The sequence below is a fragment of the Globicephala melas genome, chromosome 17, assembly GCF_963455315.2.
Source record: "Globicephala melas chromosome 17, mGloMel1.2, whole genome shotgun sequence".
Lineage (NCBI taxonomy): Eukaryota > Metazoa > Chordata > Mammalia > Artiodactyla > Delphinidae > Globicephala > Globicephala melas.
The window spans coordinates 77,070,459-77,096,278 of NC_083330.1; the positions used below are offsets into that span (position 1 = coordinate 77,070,459).

The window sequence follows — 25,820 nt, forward strand, 5'->3', positions numbered from 1 at the left end:
GACATGCTCGAGTCCCTCCACTGGGGGCTGCGCCCCGGCTCTTCTCCCTCCAGGTTCCCAGTGCTGCAGACCCCCATCCTGCACACCAGAGGCTTAGCGAGATGAGGGGGGGTCTGGGGTCTGTCCTGCTGACAGTTCCCTTAAGAGAACAGGTTCCCCGAGGCTGGACAGGTGGCGGTGACACCAAGCCTGTGGAGGGAAGTCCTTCAGGGACAACATCACCCTAGCTCGGTTTCTGCATTTAACCGTGAAGATGCAACAAAAAGGTTAACTTATGAGGAGTGTTCTCGACTTGTCGACAAGACAAAGAATAAAAGAAACTAATCATTATCGAGAGCTTTCCTGTATGTTACTTTATCTGACAAGTCACCTGAGAAATTTCAATTGATCTGAAGGAACAGAACCAACAGAAAGGATATTACACCAAGCACTTTACTGGTAACACCTTTTTAATAGGTCAAAGTAACTGTACAGTTCATTATATTCTTCCTGAGAATAATTTATTTCCCCCAACAAACTAAAGAGAGGGCATATTTTTCAAAATTATTTAACAGAATGGATGGTAAAACTGGACACCAAAAGGAAACCAAATCTCTGTTTCGCCCAATTCCTTCCTGGGAAGACAGACGCAATGAAGGGTTAGTTAACTCCAGTGGCTGTGAAATAGTCAACATGGCTTTAATCTTTCTTTATAAATTATATAAAAATGGAAAACAGGGATGGTTCCAGAACTTCTTCTCAATGCGGTTCGGAGGTGCTCCGGTACAAAGCATTTCTGCTTCCAAGAGAAATAACAGCGCTACAAAAAACCGGCACATTATTCTGGTGGAAAAAGACAAAAGTTTTTAGTGTGTTCTACAGCTAGTTTCCAACCAAATGCTTCACATACTCACATGAAAGTAAAAGGCAGGAAAGACAAGAGGGTTGTAGTTTTTTTCTGAAATTACTCAAGTCTTCAAAATATAGCTTTTATATTCTTTCTTTGTAAAGTGGTATTAGCATATTGCAACTGAACAGTGTTCTAACGACAAAAATTCCAGCCTGGGTAGTAAGTCTGCGGTTGGCAAAGGGATTCTCAGCCCCTTGGGTTTCCTGGAATCCTCCACTTCCTCCTGTCTTCTTCCAAGGACCAGTCCGGCCAGTTCAGGAACCAGTGCATCACTGCCCTGGCCGCTTCCACGAAAGCATATCCTGTTGTGAACAAAATCTGTTCTTCACGATTCTTTAAAAGCTTCTCATGTACAATTTTTATTCTCAGAAAAATGCCACATTTTGGATCCCGGACTTTTCTGAACACCATGATTAAAGAACCAAAACCAAAACAACCCACATCAAAATGCGGTTAAACTTATATGAGATTTTCAACCAGCCTCGGCCAGAGTGTTGGCGCTGTGAGTGCTGGCGCCCACGGCCGGCCAGAGCCTCGCTGCTGGTGGCGGCGGAGGGGGGAGCAGGCCCCGGCGCTCAGTGTGGCCTCGTCTGCCCCAGGGCCTTCAGTCTGGCCTGGTCGATGACATCGAGCAGGTTCTTGGCGTCCACGGCCAGGGCGTGTGCGGCCGTCAGCATCTGCTTCTTGTACTCCTGCTGCAGGCTGGTCATGACATACTGCTGGGCCAGCTTCATCTTGTTGATGAGCTCCCCCAAGTCGGAGTTCAGCAGCTTCTGGGCCATCTCAATCTGCAAGGACAAGAGGGTCAGGAGCGCCTCCTGCAGCCAACACTCAGGGCATTCTTAGGCGCTTTTCTTAGGTGCCTCCAGGAGAAGAAACTTTCTTCCTTCCCCTTAAACAAGGCAGACCCTGGTCTCCACCTCCAGGCCCACACGCTTTCTACTGCACCTGCTTCAAGACCTTCCTCTGCTATGCAGGAGATGGTTCAAGGGTGTCACCGGACACTTGCTCCACTCTGACGTATACTCTAGACCCTTCCCAACGGATCAGAGGTGGGAAGTGGGGTCAGGGCTGGTGGAAGGAGCCATAGAGCTGGAGAGCTTTGCTTGGGGTGTCTCGCGATCCCTCCAACCTGTGTACTTAACCAGCGGTGATCTAGCCACGTGCTCTTTCTACAATCAGCGAGCACTTACTGTACACAAGGCCCTTGGAGTTGTGGACGCAAGAGTGACCCAATGTGTCTGTGTTTACAGCCCAGTGTGGGAGAAGCACGCACAGAGCTGCCCATCACACACGGGAAAATCACGCCACAGAAATGGACCCGGAGAGGAGCAGTTCACTCCTTCTGAGAGGGGTGGAGAGACTCCACAGAGGAGAACTCGCCTGCATCCAGCCAAGACTGCACAAGCTGGCCGGCCTCCACCGTGAAGGGCCTCGTCAGCCACCCACGTTCACCTTGGTCCTGCTCAACCTAGCAACGGGGAGGCCTAAGGAACTTTAGGAAGGGGAATAACATAATCTAGAGAGGGCTCTGGTGGCAGTGTGCAACGTAAACGGAAGGGCAGGGAGAGCCCAGAGGTGGAGTAAGCAGCTGAGAGGCTGCTGTGATACCTCAGGGAAGAGGGGATGTGGCCGTGAGGATGGCGAAGCAAGGCCCGACCTGAGACTTGTGAGTGACACAGGCTGTCTGCACGTGTGTACGTGTGCGTGCACGCGCGTGTGGTTCGTGCTGGGCACGGTGGTGAGTGCATGCTGGTCCCACTGACCCTGCAAGCAGAATGTGCTACAGGGGCAGACGTCCCGCAGACAGCTAGTGCCTGGGGCACACGGAGTGGGCTCGCTCATAGCACAGAGGGTGAGGGCCTCAAACATCTGGATCTGTGGGCGTAGGGAGTCCTGCCAAGGAGAAAAGGCATCTGTAAAACGCAAGTCCGGGGAGCACCTTGGGGGCGGCCACCATCGGGACGGCAAAGAAAGGCTGCGGGTGGGGCCGGCAAGGCTCTGTAACTCCAGGGGTCTCGCCAAGGGGTCAGGGCAGTGGGGGCATGGCCCCCGGTGACCGCTGGGCGGGGTCAGGGACAGCTGGGTCCAGAGCGCGGGAGGGGAGCAGGGGCACAGGAAGGCGCACACGGTGTGCAGAAGAGCCAGGTACACGGAGAGATCGTCTCAGCCGTTACCAGCTAAAGCAGGAAGTTAGAAACGGTCCCGCCAAAATATCCAGCCGTTAGGGTGCCACTTGCTTTGCCTCTGGCGCCTGGAGCGTCTCCATTTGGGGCAAAATCCTTGCTCACTGTGGAAAACCAATTAAATTTCTAATAAAGCAGATAAACTAGCTAACGTCTGAACTGGAGGGAAATATTCAGTTACACGGTGACACCAGTCAGAGGCATTTTCCAGAAGGATTTAAGTGGTGCCACTCACAGGACCAGCCGCAGGAGCTGAGCCCGACCGCCCCGCGTGTCCAGACGCCCTGCTGGACGTGCCGCCCTCGGACTCGGCCTCCGAGGAGGACGCAGCCTCACCGCAGACGTGAAACCTCAGCCTGACCAGGAGGAAACATCAGCCTTTAGAGAACACCCCTCAGCTCCACATCAGGGAGGCTCTGGAACACAGGGGCCTATACTCTGTCGCAGAAGACAGCGCGGGGCTGAGGAGCTGTCCCAGGAGAGAGGCACACAGACACGCTGAGCGGTGTCAGGGGCCGCGTGAGCCCCAGGCTGTCTCCAGCCAGAGGGAGAAGCATTACTGGGGTGACTGGTGAACCCAGACCACCACCTGCTGAGAGATGAGCACACTGGCCAGTGTTAAATTCCAGGATGCGGTGACCGTGCAGGGTAAGAGTATGGCCCGTTATTCGAAAACACAAACGCAAATGCTAAAGGTAAGAGGGCGAGATGCGCACAACCAGCCCCCAGGTGGCTCTGGAGAAGTAAAGCCTGCGCGTGCAGAGAGAGGACGCAAAGGGCTCAGACGGGGAAGGCGGCGCAATCAGGGCGAGGGTGCTTGCAAGTTCTTGGTGCTGTTCTCAGAGCTTTTCCTCAAGTTTGAAATCATTTCACAGTAAAAACTAAGAAAACGAAAACAAACAGATTGCCTGCTGGGGGAAGGACAGATCACGCACCCTGTGAGAGAAAGCAGGAAAGTGGACGCTGGAGCTGGAAGGGCGAGGCGTGGGAAGTGAGCTGGGCTGGGTGCAGACCCCAACGCTAAGCCTATTTACTGGCTACAAGGAATGTTTATATCGCTGCTTTAAGTGGAAAACCAAGGTCACTTGCAAACTCGAAATTTTCCAGAGGCATTCGAGGAAGGAGGGCAGGATGCCACAGCCTCCGTCCTCGCTCTGGAGGGTTCCAGGCAGCAGCAGCCCCAATCCTGCGCTCCCCACCTGTCCTCACGGACGCCCCGTCCTTCAGGTCGGGACCCCACACGCAGTGCGGTGGCTCCACACAGCTCTGAAGATGGACGGCCAGTCGCCGGCGTCCCGACCTGGGGCCCGGCCAGGAGGTCACGCCTGCAGAGCGCGCGCTGTGCTCCCCCCGCCACGCTGCCCTCTGGATGAGGCCCTACCTCTCGGTGGGTGCTGGCGGGCAGGACGGGAATGGTCTCATCCACGGTGGCCAACAGCGTCCTCAGGGCCAAGCCGACTTCCTAACAGACAGGAACACACCCAGTGTTAGGACGCACGTCAAGGAGTTTCATGCCAGCAATGACAGTGTTTCCTTCCAGTTACATGGTTTTTCATTTCCTTTTCACCACTTTCGGGAAAATTTCTGTTTCTTTCTTTTTTTTTTTTTTTTTTAGGAAAATTTCTGTATTTCTTTTCCACAGTGCTGAGCCTGATCTCATTAAGTTATGAGGCAATTTCCCCCAGATTCAGATCTCTCTGATCTACTCATGCTCTACTGTCTGGGGAACAGGGGAATGGAGGCTCATGTATGAAAAGCCGCCCGGACGCCCAGGGAAGGCGGCGCTGGGGCTGCGTGTGCTCCGTGACTCTCTTCCCTCCCCAGTGCTTTCCAAAGCCTCGTGGGCCACCAAAAAGGATGTTACTGCTACCACGTGTGGGAACGACAGGTGGCAGTCTGCTACGGAGGCCATTCTGACCCCGGGGTTCGTCCACTACGTACACGGAGCACAACAGCCCTCCCCCTGCCACTCGGAGCTTAAAGGGACCAGCTGTGGTTAAAAACGATATGACGTTAGAGTTAAAATGTCTGTCGCTGTCATTCTTATGAGGCTCAACTACGTAATGACTCAGATGCTAAGTTATACATGCAGTAGGTATAAGACCAGTAAGGACATGCTAGTTATTGACACTGGATCAACAAAAAGAGTGTCGTTTTGCCAAAGTAATACGGTTAAAAAAGCAGCTTCTAGAAAACCACCATAAAAAGTCTTATCATGTACAAAATTCTGGTTGCTTTTGTATATTGTTGAGTTTATTAGTATTTTTTAAAAACCCGTCTGTGGTTCATGCAAGTTCACCCTTAAGAGCTTTGGTTATAAGTGTTATGGGAGTATAGCCTAAAGACGGAACCAGAATGGATTAACTGTGCTGCCCATAAAACATCACAGCTTCCAAGCAGCTGCCCCACACTGATGGTTTGAAAGAAGCTGTCCCAGAGACTGCTCATTGGTACTAAAAATGGGGCTCAATGCTGCAACCCAACGACAAAAAGCCAAACAACCCTATTAAAAAGTGGGCAAGCGACTTGAACAGACATTTCTCCAAAGACGACACACAAATGGCCGACACAAAAAAGCACACGAAGAGATGTTCAACCTCACTACTCATCAGGGAAATGCAAATCAAAAGCCCAGTGAGATACCACTTCACACATATAAGGATGGTTACTATCGAGAAAAAACAAAACCGAAAATAAAAAGTGTTAGTGAGGATGGAGAAAAACTAGACAGAACCCTTGTGCACTGCTGGTGGGAATGTAAATTGCTGCAGCCATTGTGGGAAACGGCATGGTGTGTCCTCAAAAAATTAGGACTAGAACTAGCATACGATCCAGCAATTCCACTTCTGAGTTAATGCCCAAAAGACTGAAAGCAGGGTCTCCAAGTATCATCTGTCTTGGCACTTTCACACTGTAATTGCCTCCCCTAAGTCACAACGGCATCAGACTGTAAGTGCTCTTCCGCACCTTTTCTCACTCAAGATCATATGTATGAGCAGTAGTTATTGACAGACTCTGTTGCTCAGGACATTCCAGGGTCAAGGTCGGGAATGGCAGTGATCCCCATGCGATGCAGACCTTCTGAAGAGTCAGGCTGGACCCGAAGGGCACAGGGAATGTCTCCTGCTTCACGTGAGGGGGCTGAGCTCACCTTCACCATGGGGACATACTCCTCTGGCGGGGCTGGCTGGATCTTGCTGGACATCTCGATGACCGCTCTCACCAGGCCCGTCACGTTCTCGTACACCCTGTCATTGGACCGGTCCAGGTTGGCAGTGGGAGGGGGGCTGATTTCCTGGGGCTGAAGCTGCCAACACAGAAGCCGGTTATCTTTCTATCCTCCAGCAGATGGCGTCATATCACTGCAACTAGGTTAGAAAGGGTCTTTAAAAGAGATCAAAGCAGATCACATAACTGATCTTGTCTCAGGGGACATAGTTCAGCTTGAGGATGACCGCAAAGCAATTCATCCAAGTGACAAATAAATAAGGCACCTTTTTTTCTAACTTTGAGCTCAGTTAAAGGAAATGAGATGGAATCACACATATTATACTAAAAGCCCCGGATTCATTCAGAGAAGTGATTCATCGTCCCCCCAGAATCATTCACCAAAAGAGAAGAATCCAGATACTTTACACCTCTCTGAGGATTTAGAGACAGCTGGCTAAGGGGTCAAGTGTTCTACATTGAGACTATAAGAATTGCCACTTAGTTTGAATTTTGCAGTAAAACCTGTATGGCTCGGCTTAGTTGCCTTCAAACCACCTAATGGAAACGTGTGTTCCTTTTATGGTTATAAAAAGTGGGCAAATGCAAGTCTTCTTTACATGGACACCACCTGCTTCCAGAATGCTGCTGAGGTGGGAGCTGTGCGGGTGCAGCTCTGTTGGTGGGGGGCGGGCACTGCCCCCTCACCTGCAGCTGTGATGGGGGTGAAATGAAGGAACATATGTAAAACGGCCCGTCTCAGGGCCTGGGCACAGAGAGACTTCAACAGATGTTATCCAAGACAACATGTGAGCCCTGAAGGCTGCACAAGGGCCTCTAGGGAACCTTCAGCGTATTTAAAAAGTCGAACTGGCCACCCCAGGCACAAAAAGGACTGCGTATGGCCACTCTGAGAAGACTGAATGCCGGCACCCACTGAGACTGCCAGTGCTCAGTCTCTAACTCTGGGTGCCCATCCCTAAGCCATGAGACACAAGGGACGAGAACGTCCCATCACTGCACAGATGCTCACGTCTCACTCTTGGGCAAATATAAATGCTGCTTTTGGTGACAAACCAAGCAAAAGCGCCCTCCCCAGGCTTCCCGATTCCTGGTCCAGAGTCGCACGCGGAGCGGGGTGTGATAGAGAGCTGGACAGACACACAGATACCATGTGCTTACCCTCCACGGCTATTGTCGAACGGAAGGTGAGGACAAGTTAAAGGAATTTATCAGAGAAAGGGAAAAAAGAAAAACAATATTAATAAAGGCAGCAGACAAAACCCCCGTAAAAACACACGAGCAGAACAAGAGGAGTGAGCTTCCGCCTGTCGGCTCCGTCAGCGGCCATCAAAGTGCAGCCGCTGGGCCGTCTGTTCAGGGCACCCGCATACTCAGTAGGGGTCTGCCATGCACCATGCTCGTTTTCACAAATAAATGAGGAAAACAACATGCAAAGCCCGAGAATGACAATCTGGCAGCCGTGCAAGAATCCAAAGAATTAAGGGTCTTTAAAAAGAAAGAAAGCGTATCTATGCTTGTATTCACAGAAAGCTGCCCACTGGACATCTGAGTGATTCTGGAGAAACTGCACACCCTCACTCCCTGGGCCTGGCCCCAACATCCAGCATCCCTGGAAATGGCCTTCAACCTAGCCAGCCTGCTGTAATGCAGATGCCTGGCTTGAGGCTGTGTTTAAAGATATCAGGAGCTTATTCTAAAAACAAAAACAAAATGAAAACATAAAACCCTTCACTTGAACCAGTTCTTACGGTTGGGTTCCCTTACTTTAAACTTAGAAACTTTAATGTTTTTTTTTTCTCTACAGTTTAAACCAAGCCTATTCTACTGTAACATAACAGGCAAAGTTAACTGAGAGAAATATGGATTTCTTGACCTTTCCTTAGAATTGTCTGAAAAAAGTATACCCTTTGGTATAGAAGTTTAGCAGAGCCCTAAGTTCTGAGGTCCAACCCTCCACACTGTGTATTTTCTGTGCACTAGAAAAAGGGAGGTTATTCATAGCAGCATCACTTCCAAGAGAAGCCGTGTCAGCATTTTATCTTCTGCACTGAGATGCTGAATGGGGCAGGAGGGCCAGTTCAAAGGGGATCAACGTAAAAGGCCGCATTTCCTCAGGAGGCGTGCCAGCTGGGGCTCCATCAGGAAGAACTACAGTTCTTGACTCCAGGAGGTGAGGGTGTTTGTTCTAACCTGTTCAAAGCTTCTGCTCTTTTGTGTTCACCCTTCACCCAACTGTCACAGAAACGCTGGCACAAAGCTTCCAGGGGCCATTCACAGGGACCCTCCCAAAGCACCAGCCTGGTGTGCAGAGACAGCTGTCACTGGTTTCCTACTTTCTGGAGCTTGACCACTTGGAGGCCCCTTGGCAGGCAGTTAGACACACCACTGCCCGCAGAGATACAGCCAATCCCAACCACTTGGGGTGGGGGGGTTCCTCAAAAACTCCGATAATTCAGAGCCGAAACATAAAGCCACCAGAGAAACTGAGACTGATCTCTGGCTATGAGCTGGACGAATTACTTCAGTTACACCCAGGTAAAGGTAAGCATTTCTGTATTAAAAGAGTACTGTTCTTTCAGGCTGGATTTGATAACCTCTACCAAACAGACATGTCACGAAGAAGCAGAGACATATACTTCACACTTACTAATTATTCAAAAATGTTTACTGATTGTATTTTTTTTTTTTTTTTTTTTTTGGCCGTGTTGGGTCTTCATTGCTGTGCGCAGGCTTTTCTCTAGTTGCAGCGAGTGGGGGCTACTTTTCGTTGCAGTGCGCGGGTTCTCACTGTGGTGGCTTCTCTTGTTGTGGAGCACAGGCTCTAGGCATACGGGCTTCAGTAGTTGCAGCATGCAGGCTCAGCAGTTGTGGCTCACGGGCTCTAGAGTGCAGCTCAGTAGTTGTAGCGCACGGGCTTAGCTGCTCTGCGGCATGTGGGATCTTCCCGGACCAGGGATCGAACCCGTGTCCCCTGCATTGGCAGGTGGATTCTTAACCACTGTGCCACCTGGGAAGTCCCCTGAGTGTATTTTTAAAAAATATTTATTTATTTATTTGGCTGCGTGGGGTCTTAATTGCGGTGCACAGGCTCTTTGTTGCAGCGCACGGGCTTCTCTCTAGTTGTGGTGCACAGGCTCACCAGTTGCGGTGCGCGGGCTCTAGAGCATGGGCTTAGTTGCCCTGCAGCATGTGGGATCTTAGTTCCCCTACCAGGGATCGAACCCGCGTCCCTGCATTGGAAGGCAGATTCTTAACCACTGGACTGCCAGGGAAGTCCCCTCCTGAGTGTACTTTAAGTAAGCACACTTAAAAGATTCCTTTCCATAAAGATTTCTACTTGCTCAATACCCTACAATAAGGGTATTTCCCAATTATATTTATTCAAATGTAAAAAATGAATATAGGTCAGAATTCTAAGCCGGTATCTGATCCGCTTTTAAAGTTGGCTTTTCACTGCAATACAAGCCCTTTTCAAAGGTTCTTCTTTTGCTTATGAAAAATGAAAAAAAGTTCATTAACCCAATTTCTCTTTCCTTTTAAAATTTATGTCAAGAAACAACACTGGGAAAGGGTGTGTCCTCCGTTGCGCCTCTGTGGTGCTAGTGGAGCTGCAAGGAGGCTTCTTGGGCCTGGAGGCCCAGAAGCTGGGGGAGCCAAGCCCCAGGCAGCCCCCAGGACCAGCACCCTGGTTTCCAGGAGCTGACTGCCTGACCCTTGGTGCAGGGGCGCCTCTGGCACCGTGGTTCCTGTGTTAGGCTCCGCAGGGAGCAGGCTGGACCCAGACGGTGCCAGCTGCTTCACTACTGGTCACCGCCCTCCAGCTGTAGGCTGGCTCGCAACTGGAGATGACATTTTCTCTGCCTGGGGACAACCTCTCTGATTCGCTAAGGTGGCAATACATCTGCTTCTATCCAGGAATCAGCCGCTTGGCTTTGGGGGTAAACCTGGAGCAGCAGCACATATGTGTGTGCGGAAAGCCAAGTCTGCCACTAAATGCTGGTTCAGCTATGGGGAGGCCGTAACCTCAAACACGCCCTTTAACCTCTGGGAACTGTAGCGGCCTCATGTGACAGGTGGGAACAATAATAAGCCCACCAATTCCGCGAGGCTGATGTGAGGATTTGAAAGACATGGGGCAGGTTCTGCCACAGCAGGTGGCACTCAATGAATGGTGGTTATTAGTGAAGCAAAGTTTATCTTAACTGATCCCATAGCTATTGAATTCTAAGATGTACCTTTTTCTATGCACCACGAAGAAGGGAAAAAAATGCCAGTTAAATCAACACACCCTCTTGATTTTAGAGATATTAAAATGTGAAGACAGGGACTTCCCTGGTCGCGCAGTGGTTAAGAATCTGCCTGCCAATGCAGGGGACACGGGTTCCATCCCTGGTCTGGGAAGATCCCACATGCCACGGAGCAACTAAGCCTGTGAGCCACAACTACTAAGCCTGCACTCTAGAGCCCGTGAGCCGCAACTACTGAGCCTGCGTGCCACAATTACTGAAGCCCACGCGCCTAGAGCCCATGCTCCGCAACAAGAGAAGCCACCGCAATGAGAAGCCTGCACACAGCAATGAAGAGTAGCCCCTGCTCGCCGAAACTAGAGAAAGCCCGCGCGCAGCATCGAAGACCCAATGCAGCCAAAGATAAATAAATAAATAAATAAATAAAATAAAATGTGAAGACAAAGTGTATCAGAATTGAGAAGTAGGACATATTTTGAGAGATAACTGACCTAATGGAAAGTAGAGGGTATCCCTCTCCTTAAAAGGGCACACAGAAGAGGAGGCTGTGGTCCCCAGCACATGCTGCTTTACACACGCTGGCCCCAGATGGCAAAGGATGGAAGTCGCCCACTAGGCCACACTGACACACTCAGAGACAGTGAGCCTACAGAAGGCCTTGCTTTCCCCAGGCGTCCTGGTTTGATTCATTTGTAAAACCAGAAGCCACCCCAGCACTTTTATCTCAAAGAAACATTCTGTCTGATAAGAGGAAAATGTCTTCAGAAAGTTAAGATCTGACTGAGGCCCTAGAATCTATCACATGAGAGAAAAACAGAAAAGAGAATTTTCCAGTAAAGTCTGTCCTGACTCAGAGGAGTCTTGAGCCGACCAAGGAGCCCCCCAATCCCACCGAGCCCCAACCCCACTGCACATCGCAGGGTCATCGCCCAGAGTGAAAGGCTTCGTGGGGTCCTGGGCTGCGCACAGGCCTGGGCGCTCACCTTGACACCCTCGTTGTAATTGTCCCCGGGGCTGCCGAGGCTGGCGAGGCTGCTCAGGTGCCCAGGGGCTCCGGGACGCGGTGGTTTCTTTGGTGGAGCTGCAGGATCTGGTAAAGGAGTGAGTCCCATTACTTAACGTACATTAATGAAGAGAATGGAGACAACCCCCAAACAAACCAACACGGATTCATGTTATTACAACAGAAGCTAATCTCAGAGAGGGCTCCCTACAGAGGTGTTTCTGCTGCATTAGAGCAGTAAAGTCTGTTTTCCAACATTCTAGTCGTGGGCTGAATTTGGTAAACATCATACTTGCTACGGTCTGTAGGGGGAAGTGTGTTAACACAACATGAAGTTTTTCAAAACTAAGAAACTATACATCAAAACCCCCTCCCTCCAAATTATACAAATTTTGTGACACTCGATTCATTTCTTCATTTACCTGGTTTGCCCACAGGCTGATATATGTGCTGGTTTCCAGTCTGTGGGAAAAGAAAAAGCCAGGTCAATGCAGCAGGGCGCACAACAGGATAACGGCCTCCCCTTCCCACCCTCTCCACCCACCCCCTTGACCCCTGGGCTAAACGCTGGGGTCAAAGACCAACAAGACGGGGGAGGGGCCAGCCTTCAAGGCCTCAGGTGGGGACAGGGGATTAGATTAGGCTAATAAGCAAATAATGCCAATGGGGTATGGGATAAGGGCTGCCATAGGAGGAATCACGATTGGAACACGGTCAGGGGTGGTCACACCAATTTCAAATTTTCTTTAAAGAAATTATGCCCATGGAGGTCTCCAGTTCAACTTCATGGGTGTGAAATCTGTCCTGTGTCCGGAAACTCTCCCCCACCCCCTCCTTCTCTGATTACAAGAAGGAGTGCCATCAGGGACAATGACAACGAGAAGAGGCTTCCGAGCACTGGGATGTCTACGTTGTCACTGTCACCTGAAGAACCTGGTGTGACACCTCCATCCGTTCTGGACGAGCCACAGGCCAAGCCAGGAAGCCAAACCAGCCCAGGCACAGGGAAAAAGGCAGGTTCACATAGGACCAGCCCTAGTCTAGGGTGCCACGCCTGCAGCTATGATTAGAGCCACTTATCCTAGGCTGACTGAATGAAAAGAAGTATCTTCAAACTATATCCTACTTTTGAAAAGAGGGACTTTCCTTGCTTATTTTAAAACAATAAACTGGCTAAAACACATATACTTCAAGGTGCTTTACTTTTACTGAGTAGACATCCACTTCTTTAAAATAAAGGACCATGAGACGGCACACAGTCACAACTGCTCCTTGCCCAGGATCACGGCTGCTTCCACCAGGCCACTGAACGCTCCCGATTTTAAAGACTAGAAAAACCCTCTGAGCGGGAAGGTGTGAGGAACAGGCTTCCCTGACACAGTGGGAAGTGGGCCAAAACCTTGCAAAGAGACAGGCTGTGGCTGTGCTGTGTTGTGCTCACTGACCAGCAGTAAAAAGACTTAAAGAATTTCCTGATACTCAGGGAACAAGAAAGTGCGATAATTAGAAAATCCTATTCTCAGAACTTTCTGGATCAGTTCAACAGATGTTATGTATGTCCCTGTGCGCAGAGGCTGATGGGCTGGGCAGTGGGACGGGCCGGGCTCTGGTTCTGCTGCGTGTGCAGTGCTGGCCTTGGAGGAGTGAGTCACTCACCGGTTTGAGGCTTTGGTTTTCCCATTTGAACGCGGAGGCTAGTGACACTTACCCCCTATGGGGGAGTTGTCACAAAATGAACATGCTGCCAACTTGAATATTATTTTGAAAATCTAAGTAGTTTTTATTTTTACTTTTTATGCACACAGACAGGATCAATTTCCATGAGGCAGTGACTAGTGTCTATTAACTAGCCCAGACCTACTGACAGTCTACACTGCTTTCCAGCCAAACGCTTCTCCCTGAAACTGGGGCCCATTTTCAAAAGTGTTAAGTTGGAGCACTTGGAGAAGTGGGCCAAACCATACAGTTATCTTAGCAAAGCACAGAAGCAGAAGAGCCAGTAACCGTCAGTGTGTGTTATGAGCCCCACAGCTTAACCCAGACCCTGGAGGGGAGAGGCCTGCAGAGCAGGCTGGCGCCTGGTCACGCTCTGAGTGCCCTGTCTGGCGTCCGGCATGGGGACCAGTGACCTTGGGCAAGTTTCCTACGAGCCTCAGTTGACTCATTTGTGGCGTGTGGATGGCACGGCGCCTGACCTGACAGGAGTGCTGAGGACTTATGAGGTGACAGGAGGGAAGCACCCAGCGCAGCACCTGCTCCATCAGGACTAAGCGCTCCTACTGTCACCCAGGCCTGGTGTGTGGCAAGTACTATGAGATCACAAGCGGCCCCGTCATGCGTCGTCTGTTTCACAAAGTGTTTCTCAATAATCCTTCTGTCTCATCATTCATTCATTCATTCATTCACTCCACATACGTTCTGGGTACCTTCTACATGCCACATCTTGTAACAGGATTTTCCTTTTCTAAGAAATGCTCCTATTAGTGATGCTATAAATGGCTGGCTCCTTGCATAGGGTTTACTTTCATGCTTATTCTCACTCTTTCCTCTTAACAATTTGGGACCAACTGCTCAATACGTTATCATTTTATTAACTGAAGAAGTCTTGGGCTTCCCTGGTGGCGCAGTGGTTGAGAGTCCGCCAGCCGATGCAGGGCACACTGGTTCGCGCCCCGGTCTGGGAAGATCCCACATGCCGCGGAGTGGCTGGGCCCGTGAGCCATGGCAGCTGAGCCTGCGCGTCCGGAGCCTGTGCTCCGCAACGGGGGAGGCCACAACAGTGAGAGGCCCGCGTACCGCAAAAAAAAAACAAAAAAAAGAAGTCTTGATGCACACTGTAAGTTACAGGTGTACAGTACAGCGATTCACAATTTTTAAAGGTTATGCTCCATTTGTAGTTATTATAAAATATTGGCTATATTCACTGTGTTCTACAATACGTCCTTGCGGCTGATTTTTTTTGGCTGCACCGTGCGACTTGCGGGATCTTAGTTTCCTGATGAGGGATTGAACCCGGGCCCTAGCAGTGAAAGCGCCAAGTTCTAACCACTGCATTGCCAGGGAATTCCCACTGTAGCTGATTTTATACAAAATAGTTTATACCTCTTACTCTCCCACCCTTGTATTGCCCCTCTCCACTGTTAACCACTAGTTTGTCCTCTATATCTGAGTCTTTTCGTTACATGCAGTAGTTTGTAAGTGATACTATACAATAGTTGTTTTCTGACTTATTCACTTAGCATAATACCCTCCAAGTCCATCCATGTTGCTGCAAATGACAAAACATTTTTTATGGCTAAGTAGTATTCCATTGTATATATACACCACAGCTTCTTTATCCATTCATCTGTTGATGAACTTGGGTTGCTTCCATATCTTGGCAATTATAAATAATGCTGCTATGAACACTGGAGTGCATGTATCTTTTCAAATTAATGTTTCTGGTTTTTTTCGGATATATGCCCAGGAGTGGGATTGCTAAATCATATGGTAGTTCTATTTTTAGTTTTTTGAGACCTCCATACTGTTTTCCACAGTGGCTTCACCAATTTACATTCCCATCAGTGTACAAGGGTTCCCCTTTCTCCACATCCTCACCAACATTTGTTATTTGTGTTCTTTTCGATAATGGCCATTCTGACCAGTCTGAGGTGATATCTTACTGGGCTTTTGATTTGCATTTCTCTGATGATTAGCCATGTTGAGCATCTTTTCATGTGTCTGTTGGCCATCTGTATTTCCTCTTTGGAAAAATGTCTATTCAGGTCTTCTGCCCATTTCTTAATTGGGTTGCTTTGTTTTTTTCTGACATTGAGTTGTATGAGCTGTTTATATATTTTGTATATTAACCCCATATCGGTCATATCACCTGCAAATATTTTCTCCCATTCAGTAGGTTGTCTTTCATTTTGTCAATGGTTTCCTTTGCTGTGCAAAAGCTTTTAAGTTTAATTTGGTCCCATTTCTTTATATTTGCTTTTATTTCCTTTGCTTTAGGAGACAGATCAAAAAAATATTGCTATGATTTATGTCAAAGAGTGTTCTGCCTATGTTTTCCTCTAAGAGTTTTATGGTTTCTGGTGTTATATTTAGGTCTCTTAAAAATCTTTAAAAACTTTAGAAATTTTTTTGTTTCCTTTTGTTTCCGATCTTAAAGTCTTTAATCCATTTTCAGTTTATTTTTGCATATGGTGTTGGAGAATGTTCTAATTTCATTCTTTACGTGTAGCTATCCAGTTGTCCCAGCACCACTTACTGAAGAGACTGTCTTTTCTCCATTGTATATTCTTGCCTCCTCTGTCATACCTTAATTGATCATAAGTGCGTGGGTTTATTTCCAGGCTCTCTATTCTGTTCCATTGATCTATATGTCTGTTTTTGTGCCAGTACCTTACTGTTTTGATTACTATAGCTTTGTAGTATAGTCTGAGGTCAGGGAGAGTGATTCTTTCAGCTCTGTTCTTCTTTCTCAAGATTGTTGTGGCTATTTGGGTTCTTTTGTGTTTTCATACATATTTTAAAATTATTTGTTCTAGTTTTATAAAACACGGTATTAGTATTTTGATAGGGAGCGCACTGAATCTGTAGATTGCCTTGGGTAGTATGGTCATTTTAACAACGTTACTGCTTCCGATCCAAGAACACAGTATATCTTTCCATCCATTTGTGTCCTCTTCAATTTCTTTCATCAGTGTCTTCTACTTTTCCAAGAACAGGGCTTCTACTTCTTTAGGTAGGTTTAATCCTAGGTATTTTATTCTTTTTGATGTGATGGTAAATGGGATTGTTTCCTTAACAGGAAACAATGAACAATAGTTCATTCTTAATCTACAGATATGTAACAGATTTCTGTATATTAATTTTGTATCTTGTAACTTTACTGAATTCACTGATGAGCTCTAGTAGTTTTCTGGTGGCATTTTTAGAATTTTCTATGTAAGTATCATGTCATCTGCAAACGGTGACAGTTTTACTTCTTCCTTTCCAATTTGGATTCCTTTTCTTTCTTTTTCTTGTCTGACTGCTGTGGCTAGGACTTCCAATACTATGTTGAATAAAAGTGATGGGAGTCAGCATCCTTGTCTTGTTCCTGATCTTAGAGGGAATGCTTTCAGCTACATGTCATCTTTCCAATATAAAGAGTGAGCACTGCATGTGGAGATGTTAACCGGGGAACAGTGTGATTTTGCACTTGTGGACTAAGGAATGCCTAATATTCTGTCTGTAGAGCCCATTGTGCCAGCATATCTTATGGGAAATGCCAAACCTTCACATGCTGGCAACTGAACACGTCTTCTAGGGGCCAGATATTAGGGGGAGCTGGATTTTAGAGCACAGACTAGGGAAAACTATGCATCTCGGAGCTGGATGACGACACAGTCTAATGTGTGTATGTATGTGTATCCACGTGTGTCTAGAAATGAAATGGTTTATTTCTACTCATAAACCTTATTAGGGTGGATGGAGAGTTATCTCCCTAAGTCCGTTACCCAGCAAGTGCACGTTTCCCCTTTTTACTGGGGATTTCTTTAAGTTTTAAAGAACTCTGCATTTATTTTAACCAGATATCTGCTAATGGAAATCATAACAATTTAAAATACTCTCCCCTGAAGACCAGGGAATATTTCTAGTGGGCTTTAAATATATTTGGAATAATGATAATAAGCTAGGTCTTTAAAGAGAATTTCAGTCATTTCCCCCTACAACACTCAGCAGAAAAAAATCTTGCTTGAACAAGTTTTCTGTGACTGACTGTGGAAACTTTCATAAAACACGAAACAAGAGTATAAAAATTTAGCAGATGACAACTTGCTGTAGCAACAATTTGTGTACGTATTTCTTTAGGACACAGAGAGTTCAGCTTACTATTGAAAAGAGTGTATTAGTAATGGGGTAGAAATTTTTCTACCTAAACACGCATGTTGGGCTGCGTACTGTAAGTTTTAATAATCTTGGCTAAAACGTTGATTTTAGTTATAGAATGAATTATTGTGTTCCATATGACAAATGCTAGCAAGCTTGGATATCCCAGGACACAAAGTGGTCCAGATCCTGATGAGAACGTGGGCAGCTGCTTACCGGGCCCTGAGGACCTCCATCCTCCCTGTCGATGCTGCCTCGAGAGAGCCGCACGTCAGGTTTCTAGAGAAACGAAAGCAAACCGAACAGTTTCATTCTTGGTTTGAAAATCACTGACATATTTCTGTACTAAGTTTCTTCCTTTTGTAACACAATTGTCCTCTGAACAAGAAGAGTTAAAAGTTCCCCAGTTTCACAAAATTCTCAAAGCCCAGTGGTGACAAGCCCAGGTCAGCTGCCCCAGCAAAGCCCCTTTCTCCGCACATGTGTATAGCTAACAGGACTGGCACCTGTGCCCTGACCCCATATGACACATGAAGGTGTGCACTCCACCTCTCCTCCTAGCAGCAAAGCGAGTTTTCTTCACCTAGAAAATCCCCACCCCAGGAGGAGGCACCAATGCCCGCTTCCTGGCACGTTAAGGCTTATATGTACTTGGCTGTCTTGCCAAAGCAGCAAATGGTCCAGTGACAAGTTTTCCCCCGGCACTGCATCCAGAATACAGAAACCAAACAGAAATCTTGACTTCATATAAGTAAGAGTAAATGAATTTCACTAACACAAGATTAACAAAGTAGGCCACATGCTGTCAAGGTGTGGAGCTTGGTAGGTTTTCTCCTCGTGAAAGCAATGCTGTGAGGCGGCCCCAGCCTGCCCCACGATGGCATGGATTTCACGGAGTCCCCAGGAAGCCACACCGATTCCTGCCCCCTGCCCCCGCCAGGCACGCTGGCTGACCGCTCATCTCTTAGACTCTGCCAGTCTGCTGTATCTTACAGACCCTCTATTTGGCAGAGATCAGGCAGTCACAACTTCCTTGTTAGGCAAAGAACGTCTTGACATCTGATTCGTCGTACTTTCTACACCTGAGGAGGGCCCAATGCTGAGGACACCAACCGCAAGCACCTGTCGGGGGTGTTGATGGAGAAACGAGCTTCGTCTCTTTCTTTTAAATGTGTGTTTTCAAAAGTGAAACCATGTCATATAATTCCATAACCTTCATATAATAGTATACAGTGGAAATTGGTAAAAACGTTAGAATACTGTATAATATTCCAGAGCATGAATGTTGTCACACACAGAGAAAGGTGGAAACAGCCTGGGCTCTGGCAGTAGCCATCGGGGTTCAGGTCAGCCTCCGCCCTTGCCAGCTGTGTGACCCAGGCCTCAACTTCTTCATCTCTAAGATGGGGCAATAACAGCACCTGCCATGCACTACCCCAATCCTTGTCAGGATTAAACGAGTTAATATTGGCAAAGTACTGAGTCACTGCCATGTACGTGTCAAGTAGAATAAACAGTTATCCTGCTGTTTGTTGAACATTTGGGCCATTTTCAAAATTTCAACTGTATAAGTAGGCTGTGGGTAAACATCTTTGTACACAAATCTTTGACTAAATTCCTGATTAGTTCCTGGGGACAGATTTCTAAGAACTGAATTACTGAGTCACAGGGTTTAAACATCTGAGAAATTGAGCGTATCAGCCGCCACGCTGGTCCTGCCTTGGTCCGCGATGGACTTGCCCCAGCGCTGCTGGACTTCACTTAGAACTTGCAGTCAATCAATAAACAAAATGCCCCTCCCCCTTCCTTAAGTAGTAGAACGTCTCTGTTTCGTCTCACAGATGCTAAGCTGCCTTGGACAAGGTTCACCTCTCCGAACCCATTTCCTCACCCACACAGTTATTATAAGGATTAAGTCAGTGCTTGGCACAGAAATGTGCACATATGAGATGGTTAGTAAATACGTGCTGAAGGAATGCGTTAATAAAGGTGCAAAGGAGAAAAGACTTTACAGAGGAGGAGCGTGAAGCTTAGCCAGGCAGAACCGGCTGCTACAGGCGACACGAGCTGGATTCAATCAGGCAACAAATATTTAGTATCTTCTATGTGCGGAAAATATTTTATTTACGTTTTTACTTAAACAAAAGCTGTTCATATATTGTTTGCTTATAGAGTAAGGTGCTGGGTTTCATGTATTTACATGAATTATCTATTTTTACTTTCATATAAAATACATGAAATGGCTTATTTTTCTTTATGCACAACAACTCCCCAATGATATACTTTTCCAAAGACAGAGTTTCAATCTTTTTTTTTTTTTTTTTTTTTTTTGTGGTACACGGGCCTCTCACTGTTGTGGCCTCCCCCGTTGCGGAGCACAGGCTCCGGACGCGCAGGCTCAGCGGCCATGGCTCACGGGCCCAGCCGCTCTGCGGCATGTGGGATCTTCCCGGACCGGGGCACGAACCCGTGTCCCCTGCATCAGCAGGCGGCCTCTCAACCACGGCGCCACCAGGGAAGCCCCAGCGTTTCTATCTTAAAGGAGGCCTATCTATGTAAAGTCCACTTGTGTTCCATGAATAGAAATATTTAAGCGTTTTCCTCATATAGTCGACAGAGCCTGTCTGCATAAAAGTGTCATGCTGGGAACTAAAGAGCGATCTAGCCAAAGACAGCCTGTCAAAAAGAAGAGATTCTATTATTGTTTCTGCTACTGGGTGAAGCTAAATTCTCCTGTTTTCCCCTTACAGAATATTCTAGATCTCTAGCCCTCTGGGGCCCACAACCAGCTGCCCCAGTACCCAGCCCCTCTTATCAGCAGGCTGGCAGCCATTGGACAAGGCAGGGCCAGGCAGCCAACAGGGCTGGGCCAGCCTCACCTACCAGCTGCCCACGGTAGCTGGCCCAGCCACAGCAGAAGGACCCACACAACCCACACATGGGACAAAAGCATACAGCTCTGGTGACCAAAGGGGAGGGTGCTGCTGCGTTCCACAGGATGTGTCTTACATAAGGCCACTTCTCCAAGATTGAAAAAATGTAACTGACCCTTCCTAATACACAGAGATAAACACAGACAATTAGGCAAAATGAGGAGACAGAGGAATTCCAAATAAAAGAATAAGACAAAACCCCAGAAGAAGAACTAAGCAAAGTGGAGATATGCAATCTACCGAAGAAAGAGTGCAAGGTAATGATCATAAAGACGGTCAACAAACTTGCGAGAAGAATGGGTGAACACAGTGAGAGTTTAACAAAGAGTTAGAAAATACAAAGAAGCACCCAACAGAGCTGAAGAATACAATAACTGAAAAAATACACTAGAAGGAATCAACAGTAGACTGGATACAGAGGAATGGGGAATGGATCAGTGAACTGGAAGGCAGAGCGGTGGAAATCATCCAAGATAAACAGAAAAAAGAAAAAAAAAAGAGGGTAGTTTGAGACCTCTGGGACAACATCAAGCATACTAACATTCAAATTATAGGGGTCCCAAAAGGAGAAAAGAGAAAGGGGTGGAGACCTTATTTGAAAAATACCATAGCTGAAAACTTCCCTAACATGGGAAGGGAAAGAGACATCCAAGTCGAAGTACAGAGAATCCCAAACAAGATGAACCCAAAGAGGTCCACACTAGATACATAATTCAAATGGCAAAAACTAAAGATAAAGAGAGAATCTTAAAACCAGTAAGAGAGAAGCAACTTGTTATGTACAAGAGAACTGCCATAAGACTATCAGTTGACTTTTCAACAGAAACTTTGCAGAGGCCAGGAGTGGAACCATACATTCAAAATAATGAAAGGAAAACACCTACAACCAAGAATACTCTACCCAGCAAGGCTATCATTCAGCTTTGAAGGAGAGATAAAGAGTTTAACAGACAAGCAAAAGTTACGTAAAAGAGTTCAGCACCACAAAACTGGCTTTACAAGAAATGTTAAAGGGACTTCTCTAATCAAAAAAGAAAAGACCATAACTAGAAATATACAAATTATGAAAGGAATTCCCTGGTGGCACAGTGGTTAAGCATCCGCCTGCCAATGCAGAGGACACGGGTTTGAGCCCTGGTCCAGGAAGATCCCCACGGAGCAACTAAGCCCACGTGGCACAACTACTGAGCCTGCGCTCTAGAGCCCATGAGCCACAACTACTGAGCGCACGTGTCACAACTACTGAAGCCTGAGTGCCTGGAGCCCATGCTCCGCAACAAGAGAAGCTACCACAGTGAGCCTGCGCACTGCAAGGAAGAATAGCTCCCGCTTGCCTCAACTAGAGAAAGCCCGCGCAACAACGAAGACCCAATGCAGCCAAAAAAATAAATAAATAAAAGTAATAAAGTTTCCTTTTAAAAAAAAAGTATTAAAACGAACAAACAGGGGCTTCCCTGGTGGCACTGTGGTTGAGAGTCCGCCTGCCGACGCAGGGGACACAGGTTCGTGCCCCGGTCCAGGAAGATCCCACGTGCCGCGGAGCGCCTAGGCCCGTGAGCTATGGCCACTGAGCCTGTGCGTCCAGAGCCTGTGCTCTGCAACAGGAGAGGCCACAACAGTGACAGGCCCGCGTACTGCAAAAAAATAAATAAATTAAAAAAAAAAATAGAACTATCATATAATCCAGTAATTCTAGTTCCAGGTATTTTTCTGAAGAAAACCAAAAAACTGCTTTGAAAAGATATATGCACCCCTACGTTCACTGCAGCATTATTTACCATAGCCAAGATATGGAAGCAACCTAACTTCCCACTTATAGAGGAATGGATAAAGAAGATGTGGTACATATACACACAATGGAATATTAGTCGGCCGTAAAAAAGAATGAAATCTTGCCATTTGCAACAACACAGAGGGTATCATGCAAAGTGAAGTCAGTCAATCGGAGAAAGACAAATACTGTATGATTTCACTTACATGTAGAATCTAAAAAAACAAAAATAACCTCCCCAAAACCAAATGAACAAACAGAACAGAAACGGACTCACAGATACAGAGAACAGGTGGTTGCCAGAGGGGAGGGGTGGGGGGGGATGAGTGAAATAGGTGAGGGAGATTAAGAGGGACAAACTTCCAGTTATAAAATAAATGGGTCAATGAGATGTAATGTACAGTGTGGGAAATGGATGGGCTAACACTGTAATAACTTCGTATGGTGACAGATGTGACCAGACCTACACTGATGATCATGCTGTAATATATAAAAATACTGAATCCCTGTGTTGTACACCTGAAACTAATACAATATTCTAAGTCAATTACACTTCAAAACAAAATATTCTGGATCTGAAGATAGTAATACTAAAGACAGAAAGGAGGCAAAGGCAATTTCTATCTAAAATCTTACAGAAATGGATAATAGACATAAAGAATGTCTGGGCCTATTTGATTCTTTTCCCCATCAGGTATGCATTTTCTTTCTTTTTTTCAAATTCAGGTATAACTTGTATACAACACAGCCCACAGTTCTTAAGTGTAAAGGTCAGTACCCCTGCCTAACACACCACCCCAATCAAGACACACAGCAGATAACCCGCAGGCTCAGTTCGCCAAAGGGACCCCTCCTCTGACTTCCAGCCCAGACGACTGTTTCTGAACTTCATACAAATGGGTCCCGTAAGAAGCACTCTTGTGTGTCTGACATCTTTTGTAAACACGGTGTCTAAGATTCAGCCCTGTGGTTGTGTGTAGCAGTTTGTTCGTTCTTACTGTTGTGCAACATGCCCTTGTTGCATCCGTTCTGCTGTTAACGGGCAGGTGGGTTATCTCCAGTTCTTTTCCGTGTGGGCATGCGTATTCCCTTCTCTTAGGCAACAGGTGGGGGCTGAAGGCGCCGCTTTCGGTTTTGGGGACACAGTAACCAACCGTTCAGGCTTGATCTCTAGTCCCATGTTGCTATCACTCTAGAAAACTTCAAACCTAAGGCTTTCAACTCAAAGTCCTTTCCCCTTGCACTACACATTGTCTTCAAATCTGGACTGTGGAATACACATGCGAGGGATGTGGCCTGGCTGAGAGCAGAGTCCCCGTCTTGGACTCTCTGACCCCATCTTGATGTTCACCTTTCATTCCTGCTGACTGGCTCTGCTGCGAGAGGGAAAACAGCTCAAACATTCATTTCCTTTCTCAGGACACAAAGCAGGCTTTATATACTCAAAACTTTCTCATTTTAAAATTAAAATCCTATCTTCAGCACAGCCCTGCATTAGAAAATGACTGTGTGCATGGCAGTAAAAATAAACAAGTAACACAGTTACTCTCTCTTTAAGCAGCACCCAATAGGAAAGAAAGTCCTCTCAATGGACTGAGGTTCTAGTCAAGGCTGCCAGCTCTCTCTCTGGCCAGTTTGCAAGAGAGCTTTTACAGCTGTGGATTCACAGGCACAGAGGCAACTCAGAAACCACTCGGGCTGCACTGAGATCACAGAAGTGGGTGGGGACACCACAAAGACCCTGCGCTGTAGGTCACAGCTGTGTGCCCCAGGGCAAGAGCCTGCCTTATGTGTGCTGATGGAGGGATGCTCCACTCGACTCTCCAAAGTGCTCGATAAAAAGTAGCCTCATACAATGATGTAAGTCCTAAAACAGGAGGCTTCAATAAACAGCTATCGATTCTGATCTGTCAGAAAAAATCTGGGAATCGCTACTGACAAAGCAACTTTAATTTTTCCAGTAAGAACATGACTCTTCCACCCGGGTACAAGCTGACCTCATGGAAGGGAGCGGCAGGGCTGCTCCCAGCACAGTCCGAGGACCAGGGCGGGTCAGGAATGACTTGCTGTTACCAGGTCGTGATGAGACAGAAACAGAGGATGAGCATCTTTAGAAATTTCTAGAGCAATCTGAAATAGTAATTTTTAGGTCTGTTGGAGCTCATAATAAAAGTCTGTACACCTTTTTAAAAATTTCCTTTTTCTAGTAACTGCTTCTTATTTTATTTCACTAGAATATCAGGTCTACAGTGGTTTAGGAAAAAAAAATAGAAACGGGTCCTCCTTCACTGACAGCTTGAGAAGCCTGCACTGGGAAGCACCTGGGCCTAAAGGGCTCCACGTCCTGCATGCAGCTTCTGCCTCCTCGGGGAAACGTGGCGGTCAGACACAGCCAGGGCTCCTAAGGGAGCCCTAACAACAGCAAAAATGAATTAAGGGGGAAAAAACCCCCCAAAACAAACAACGAATTAAGGTTCACTGATAACAAATAAATCCAGTGAAAGGGTGTCCAGCTCCTGCGTGATACCAGCGACGCTCCTTTGCAGACTCCCTTCGACACTGGCTAAAATCTCTCACCCCATCTATGACACTCAGCTCGGGTTGGGAGCCGCCTGCAGGTACTCTGGGCGATGTGTACGATCTAGGATTCTAGATTCTCATCAATGCAGCGCTCCTGCCTGCTACAGAGAACAAACTGAACGAGAGATTAAAAGCCCTTGGAAAAATTAATGGTGTATTCCTTATCCCTTCCACTGTCTATGCGTTATACATTTAATCCTCCACTCAACCCTACAGAAAAGCATTCTTGCATTCTACAGAGGAAATTATAATTATCTTACAGATTAACAAATCGCAGCATAGAGAGGTTAAACAACTCACGTAGGGCCGCGGTAACTAGGATTTTGAAGCCTCCCCTAGCTGACCCCAGAGCCTAGGCTCCTGCACTCGGTGTGCCCTCAACCTGGCATGTTCTTCAGCTGCTCAGCCTGCCCTGATGGCCCTGCATGCTGGGCCTCCCCTGCGCTCCGTCCGCTCTGTCACAACCAGGGCTGACCTACAGGGGCTGCGTCTCAAGGACAGGAAGGATGGAGGGCCCCAGGTGGTCATCCTGTGGCGGCCACTGGGAGGTTTTAAGTCAGAGAAGGCCAGGATCAGACCCGAGGTGTAGAAATGTCACCGCGGCTGCGGCACGAAACACAGCTTGGAGGGGACAGGATCTCAGAGATGCCATGTACGACGCCCCAGCCTTGACATTTACTTGCCCTCACCTCCTCACCTTCCCTCCCCTGGCAGCGGCGCTGTGGCTCGCTCACCCAGTTGCTCACGCCGAGGCCGGGCCCGTCCTGATGGCTCACTTGCTCTCAGCCCCCCACCTATACCGGCTGCCTGACCAACGGCCAACGCAGATGGGGCAGGGATTATTCGACTGAGGACATCAACACTGTTCTGATCTTGAAACCATTAACAATGACAATAATAACTCACTCTTGCTTATGAAGAGCGATAGGAAATTCTAATAAAACATCACAAACAAAAGACACCAGGACCTTCAAAGGATCATCAACCACGACTTAGTGGGGACTTCTCTCTGGAATGAGGGTCCAGCATAAAACCAAGCAAAATGCTTCATGTAATTCATCACGTTAAGCCTTTTAAAAGCTTTAAAAAGGTTATTTTAAAAATAGAGAGCCAGCATT

At 47.3% G+C, this 25,820-nt stretch overlaps 1 protein-coding gene across 23 annotated transcripts in view; it reads right to left on the minus strand.

Annotated features, from left to right (window-relative positions):
- Positions 1-431: 431 nt before the first annotated feature.
- The window catches only part of PTK2 (protein tyrosine kinase 2), a 254,311-nt gene continuing 228,922 nt past the window's right edge, over positions 432-25,820 (minus strand). For 15 of the 23 annotated variants that reach the window (XM_060287148.2, XM_060287149.2, XM_060287147.2 and 12 more), the window contains 6 exons: positions 17,635-17,697; positions 11,979-12,018; positions 11,537-11,643; positions 6,227-6,382; positions 4,457-4,537; positions 432-1,677 (listed from right to left, as the gene is read on the minus strand). In XM_060287148.2, coding sequence (XP_060143131.1) covers positions 1,465-1,677; positions 4,457-4,537; positions 6,227-6,382; positions 11,537-11,643; positions 11,979-12,018; positions 17,635-17,697 — 660 coding nt within the window. In that variant the 3' untranslated portion in view covers positions 432-1,464. Of the gene's footprint in view, positions 1,678-4,456; positions 4,538-6,226; positions 6,383-9,073; positions 9,326-11,536; positions 11,644-11,978; positions 12,019-17,634; positions 17,698-25,820 lie in introns of those variants that run through there. The other 8 variants (XM_060287154.2, XM_060287150.2, XM_060287142.1 and 5 more) reach the window with 3 other exon arrangements.